The sequence below is a fragment of the Acanthisitta chloris genome, unplaced genomic scaffold (genome assembly GCF_000695815.1).
Source record: "Acanthisitta chloris isolate BGI_N310 unplaced genomic scaffold, ASM69581v1 scaffold11607, whole genome shotgun sequence".
Classification (NCBI taxonomy): Eukaryota; Metazoa; Chordata; class Aves; order Passeriformes; family Acanthisittidae; genus Acanthisitta; species Acanthisitta chloris.
The window spans coordinates 2,785-10,002 of NW_008682056.1; the positions used below are offsets into that span (position 1 = coordinate 2,785).

The following is a 7,218-nucleotide window of genomic DNA, read 5'->3' on the forward strand; positions in this document are numbered from 1 at the left end:
CTCTGCTGGGGCATTGCACTGACCTTCTCTCCCTGTGTGGCCCAAAGCTGGTACTGTGAGTTTTCCAAATCCATGGCTATGATAAGGACTTCCATGTTGTGCCTTGTCCCAACAGGCACATGTGCTGTGCCACCCATGGCATGTCCTGCAGACTGGCTGGCAATCTATTTTTCCAGCATGTGGGAGGCCCACGCCTCTCTGCCATCTGCCACCATTCATCTCTCCTTGCTGCTGAAAACAACCCGAGAAACAACCCTGCTCTGATGAAATTTAATGTAGTAGGAAACCCTCTGAGGACATTTTTCCCAAATAATCTGCTTACTGCTCTGTCACATCTGCTGTCTTCACCCTTCTTACCCCTCCTGCACTTCTGAATCCATTCATTTGCTCCTATCTTGGCTGTAAAGAGTGGACTGCTCAGGTTTGTTTAGGTGGTGACTTCTTTCTCACTGCTCCCAAAACACACAATGAAGGACAACAAAAGATTAGTTCTGCTGCTTTGTTTCTGCATGGTTACTGTTCATTCCAGATAGCAAAGGAGTTCATATTAAAGTTTTCAGCTGTCCACAGGAGGATCATCTGCTGCATCAAGTCTCTGAACATAAAGGCAAATGCAGGGTTCTGCACATCTGGAGTGCTGTGTCCAGTTCTGGGCTCCTCAGGACAAGGAAGACATGGAGCACCTGGAGAGGGTCCAGCAGAGGCTATGAAGATGCTGAGGGGACTGGAACATCTCTCCTATGAGGACAGGCTGAAGGATCTGGGCCTGTTGAATTGACCCTGCATGACACTCAGGGACAGGAGGTATCACATCCATGAACATTTGCCTTTCCAGATACACAAGTAATGAAGCACAGTGAAAGGAACACAGACTGGCTTTGCAGGTCAGCATTATTCAGAGCTCTGGAAAACCACAGGAGCCAGTTCTCATATCAGAATGCATTTTTCTCTGACCTCTTTGGAGCTAAACTGCTGGATCAGGTGGCACCAAACATCCACCTCGCTGGTATCTTTATTCTAATTGTGAATGCCTAGTGAACAGCAGAAGCACAAGGCAATTACGTAAGAACGTTTCCCAGAATACTTCTGCAGCCTTCCACAGCAAAGGTTTTATAACATTTTAGCAGCTTTTGCTTTACCTGAGACACAACAAAGGAAAAAATAACTATTTCCCAGCTATCTGCTGCATAACCAGCCAGGAAAGCAAACAGCTGTAACTCCAAGGTCATGTACAAGATGCTCTTTAAGCTCAGTAAATGGCATGAAAACAATAGAAGTTTGACAAGGACACAGCTTTTGTGTGTTTAATATAAGATCCTGGAAATCCAAAAACTACTGTATAATAGCTTTTGTGTGTTTATTATAAGGTCCTGGAAATCCAAAAACTACTGTATAAGGTTGTTCCATATGAAGTAACACCTGTGCTCCTTAGCAAACAAAATAATAACGTGCCAACCTACTGATCTCCAGAAGACAAAGTAACCTCTGTGTACTTCTCCTCATCAAATATGTTACCCAGGTTCAGTTTCTCCTTATGTCCAGATAGGAATCCTTTCAAATATTCTTTCAAATATTTAAACCAAGAAAACCTGTTCTCACAGACACAACTGCCTGCATCAGAGCTGATTTCCTGGAGCCAACATCAGGTTTTTTTGAAGTCTTTCCCAGCCAATGTTTTCCACCATCTCTCAGCTGCTCCCTGGAATCTGCCCACACTCCCATTTCTCACTCCTCACACATGCTGACTGGACTATAAAAGGGAGGAAAGCACTGCTCCCTAGGGACACCTGATACCACGTTGCCTTTTACAGCACTGCACTTCCTTCAGCCTTTTTTAGGCTTGGTAGGGAAGATCTTCCGCATGAGATGGGTTCAGTGGCTGAAGCAGCACTGAAACACTGGAGACACACACTGAAAAAGTCAAAATTTAATACAAATAAAATGGAAGAGAGTCTTTGGACTCTGAGGGTTCATTTCACCACCACCCAAGGCTGGCATGCAGTTGGTTTACCCTCTGAGTCACTGGTGGCTGTAACTGGGCTTCTTATAAAGTGAATTTTAAGAGCTGATTGTACATCCTTCCTGGCTTCAGCCACAAAAATCTCTCCCTGTCTGGAAACAACCATCCTTACATCCCTAGGCTAGATTAAACCAGCATTTGGAATTCTATTCTAAGTCTGTACCTGTCAGTGAAAGAGATGAACAAGCAAAAATGGTTCTCACTCACTCTGCCCCAGGACCCTGAGCTCACACTCCCTCGATGTCAGTGATGACACACACTGCTGGTGTTTGCTGGATGCCAGAACATACTCATGGAGTGGAACCATCCAGCTATCCACTGCTGGATCCTCACAGAAGCTGGATCTTCATTCCAAACCATTTCCCTCTGCATGCATCACCACCTCAGCTGCTAGAAAAGCTCTGCTCTGTTTAAAAGCAACAGGAGAATGGGAAAATCTCCTGGCATAAAAGAGAGATTCTGTGGTTAATGTCAATCCTATGGGAAGACAAACAGATCCTTCCACACTGCTGACCCTTTCAAAGGAGCTTCTCTACAGTGTGGGCACAGAGTCTTGGGGTCATATGTGTAGGAGATGGATTTGGTTTAAAACAAACAGATCACACTGCTGACCCTTTCAAAGGAGCTTCTCTACAGTGTGGGCACAGAGTCTTGGGGTCATATGTGTAGGAGATGGATTTGGTTTAAACCTCTAGATAAGGCACTCTGGAAGAGGATCCAGAGATTCATGTGTGACATTTCCTCTTGCACAGCATCTTTCCACCATTCTGCTGTTTACAGCAGATCTGGCACAGGGTTTTTTAGCCACAGTTTTAGTCTAAGAGACTTTCCTAGAAGAAATTAAAGCGAAATTCTTCTTGGGAAGTTGTGAAATTGAGTAAGCCTGTGCTAAGTGTCCTGGGTGACTCTGAAGGGGATCCTGCTGATCCTTGGCTTTTCCTGCAAGCTCCCGAGCACTTCCGGATGAACTGGCCATTCTTCCTGCGGATGCTTCCCTTCACCTCCACAATCCTGGCGGATTTTGCAGCTTAGAAAAAGGAGAAAAGAGCAGTAAGAGATGTTTAGTCATCTCATATAGTGAGGCCTCACTCTGCAAAGCAATACACAGGGCAGGTCTGAAGCCCTTTCTTCTTCTCCTCCTCACCATGCAAAGTTCTCCTACCTGTTTCCATGAGCTTTAGCTCTCTGGACAGCTCTTCCTGCATCTTCTTCCTGTAGTCTCCAAACATGGCTCTCATGAGCTGACGTTTCTTCACCAGTGGAGCTTTGTCACTGCGCAGTGTCCTGATTGCCCGGAGAGCCTCCTCAGCTGCAGTGAGGGAGGAACAGCACACAGGTTAAGGCTCCCCACTGGCTCTACCCCTGCATTAGAGCTCTCCTTTACTTGAATGCTTACCCTGCTTTGGAGTGGGTTTCTGTGTCTTCAAGCCAAGTTCCAGCTGTTCCACACACCAGTTCACCTCTCTCTGCAGCTGATCATCTGACTGCTGTCAACATGGGGCACAGAGAGCAAGAGGAAATAAGTCACCCAAAAATTACACCAGCACTTGCTACACAGGATAAAAGGTATCTGCATGAAGTCAGGACTATTTCAAATATCCTGTTCTGGTGATCACTTTGTGAATTTCATGACATTTTCTCTACAGTGTTTTTCATCAGATAACTAAAAGCACTGGGCAAATGTTTAATTGCAATTCATTGCCTCTATTTGATGGATTTAATATGTGACTGTTTTCTGGAGAGCTTTCCTTTGAAAGAAGCTGCTAAATATACTTACAGATGAGAGAAATAAGCATTAACAACAAAACAACAAAAAAACCCTATCCCCAAACCTACACAAAACCATAAGAAGACAACAATGGACAAAGGCAGAAGCTGAGTCTTGTTTCTCAGCTCCTGTGTGCTTGCTCAACCAGAAATGCATGAGGAGAAGGAAACTGAAGCTGACAGTGATGGAGGAAGCCAAGTCCCCATCGAGCAAAGCCAGCTGACTGACTCAGCAGTGGGAGAGGGAAACAGGGCTGCACTCTGGGACTGAAGCAATTCTTAACTGTTATGTACATGTAAACACAAAAGCACTCGTGGTATCTCCTTTCACCTACAACATTCTCCTTCCACAGAACTGGAAGGACTTTACCTCACCTTCCAATCTTCCTAGCCCTCCAGTACTCAGCAGTGTTTATTGGTAGGGCTGGTGGTGAGCAGCCCTTTGGATGGAATGTGCCAGAGGCAGATGAATATTCAGTGTGGCTTCCTCATAGAATATTAAGAAAATGAAGTTTTTGTGCACTTTTGTGTTTCGGTATTGCTCAGCTGGCACTGTTTGCTAGTAATACCTACACCAGTGCTGAAAAGTAAAATAAAATGAAGACCTGGACCTTAGCAGAACAGAAAACCTCAAGGTGTGCCTTAATGGTGTGTTTACACATAACTTGCAACTGGAGTCTGATTTCTGGGCTGTACCCTGCAGCAGGAACCTTCTTGGAAGCACCCCTGAGCTTTACACCAGACCCCTGGCAACACCAGATAGCAGCTCTGCACTTTGGCTTTGCTCCTTGCATTATGTGAGCAATTCATCCTGACTGGCACCATGCAAATCAGGGGTGCAGGGCCTGGTTCAGCACCAGCTGAGGACAGTTATCTCCATGTCTTACATTTATTTTCTTAAGAAAATATGTCATCCAGCTCCTCAGGATCAGCTGTCACAAGCCTAACCATGGAATATTTCAGCACAAGTCTGAAGGACCATGAACTTCCTTTGCACTAGTCAGATTCCTCAGCTTTGTAGCAGAGAAAGCAAACAGCTGCTGGAAGAAGTAAGCAGCAAGCCTGGTGTTTCAGCTTTCATCTCAAGGCACTATGCTAATTGTTAATCTGTGCACAGGGATAAAGTGTCTCTTTAGCTCGAGGGTTTATAAACCATGGGATTCCATCAATATTTAAATACCTGAGAGGTCTTCCCATCCTGATGGGAAGTATCTTTGTTTTTACAGCTGTTAGCTTCTGCCTTCCTGCTGGTCTCAGTTTCTTCTGCCTGCTTTTTACTGACAGGTGGTTTTTGTTTCTTCTTCTTTTTCTTCTTCTGGGCAGCTCCATCTCCTGCTGATTTCCCTGTCACTGACTCACCTGCAGGAGAAGTCTCTGCCTGGGTGACATGGCTTCTATCCCCTTTGGGTGCACTCCCTGCAGTTTGAGTCACCTCAGGTTTCTGCAAGGCTGCAGCCCATGGCAGAGCTGCTGATTCCGCAGGCAGTGAAGGATCTGCTGTGGGCACACTATGGTGGCTTGCTGGAAGTAACTGAAGCTGAGGACAGTCTTCATCTGGAATAGCAAAGTTGAAAGCAAACTTGGGTTCTTGTTCAGAGGCAGAAAAGCTCAAGGCTCCATTCCAGTCCTGCTCAGTGCCTTTGATGTTGGTCTGTACCTGCTCAGCACCACTGTCACCAGGGTCTGCTCCAGGGTCAGTCTCAGCAAGTGTAAAATCAAATTGGAAGCTGCTGCCAGAGGATGTGAACAACTCTGACTTTGCCTCAGGGATTGGGTCAGACTGTTTCACACCACCATCAGCCTGCCCATTGCTTTGCTGTACTTCCACAGCACCAGGTTTCACGCCTAGAAAAGACAAGAATAATGTTTCTATCAATACACTAGTTTCCTATCACAGGGATGCCACTGCAGCTCCCTCTGTAAGGCACGGCCCAGAGAGGTGACTCAATCAAAAGCTGCAACCTAAGGAATCTAAAAGAACTGAATCTCACCATCCTCTGAGGGACAGCTCAAGCTCACCTGCTTTCTTCATGCTCTTCTGACCCTCGGCCATCCTGAGACGATAATCTCCAAGCACATCACTCATCACTTGTTGCTTCTTTGCAAGAGGAGTCTCAGGGGAGCACAGGAGCTTAAGAATGTGCTGAGTCTCCTCTGCTGCACTCAGAAAAACACCAAGAGAGACAAGAAACAGCTTATGGTGGGCCTTAAAATGCACACTGTGGGATGCTGATGACTGAGTTGTCTCTGAACGTGCTCTGTGTTCATACCACCCCTGACTAACCCATGAGTGGCAGGTGATTGAAAGGGAACTCCAAGTGCTTCTAGAAGCTGAAATACTGTGAAATGTTCTTAAAGGGGGAAAAATAAAAATCTTAACTGCTGCTTACAAACAGTCAGAAAGATTGGGAAGCAGGCAGAACCAAACATGCTGTTAGATGGGAAAATGAGAGCATGAGAAAGAATCCAGAAATCAGGGAGAATGGGCATCATAGGAATGAAAGATAAAGCTGCTTCCAGACACACAGTTCTCAAAGTTCAATTCTTTACACTGTTTTGTATTTGGAACAAATCCCAAATAACACAAGAACAGGGAGAGAAGAAAAATACCCAAATCTGCTAAATCAGACCCGAGGCTGGAACATGGCTGTGGGCTGGGAGAGAGGCACATACCTGGTTTTGGGGGTGGGGAGAGGTGGAGATCTGCCTCCAGCTGCGAAATGCACCACTGCAGCTCCTCCTGGGCCACTCCCTGGGGAGCCTTGGACACGAAATGGGGAAGGCAGAAATAAGAGAAGAACAAATCTTTCACCTCCAAAACTCCTTCCACGCCTGAGTTTTCTGCAGCCCTTTCCCCTCTCGCAGGAGGTCGGACCTGGCTTTACCCTGGAGCTGTGCTGTGTGACTTCTCAGTCACACCACAAAAAAACACAGCACAGGGGACACGTGTGCTGCCACACTCCCTGTGTGGAAAGCACCAAATGAGGCCTCTGCACTACAAAAATTACAGACAACACACTCTCACTAGCAGCAAACCCCTCCACTCCTGGCAAGCCAGGACTTCCCACAGATTGTTTCTCCCCTTTTTCTCCTCTCCCCTCTTTTTAATGGAATATTTCTCATTTTTCCTGAAGCTTATCCTATGGCATAACGCCTCCACAGCATGAAATTTAGCACAGCTGAGACAACACAAACAATTCCTCTTCACACTAAACACAAGCCCTCAAGTCCCCTGTGCTGTATATTTTCCTTGTCTAAGCAGGGAGAAGGTCAGGCTTGTGAATCCAGCTGGGAACACACCCCGTTGGCATTAGGAAACGAAAAGAACGTGCAGGATAAGGAGATGAGGAAGGACTGGGAAAACCTTTAAGGAGAACCCGCGGGAGATGGGGCTGGTGAGTAGTATCCTTACCCGCTCCATGCCGCGCTAA

General features: G+C 46.2%; 1 protein-coding gene across 1 annotated transcript; it reads right to left on the reverse strand.

The window, feature by feature from the left end:
• Nucleotides 1-2,977: 2,977 nt before the first annotated feature.
• Nucleotides 2,978-7,208, reverse strand: LOC103805694 (chromosome unknown open reading frame, human C8orf33; the record flags this gene model as incomplete). The annotated part of the gene is made up of 7 exons (XM_009078353.1): nt 7,200-7,208; nt 6,461-6,548; nt 5,807-5,944; nt 5,445-5,632; nt 3,417-3,507; nt 3,183-3,329; nt 2,978-3,047 (listed from the first exon to the last, which is right to left on the reverse strand). Coding segments are annotated over exons 1-7 (731 nt in total), but the record flags the coding sequence as incomplete, so codon positions are not given.
• Nucleotides 7,209-7,218: the final 10 nt, after the last annotated feature.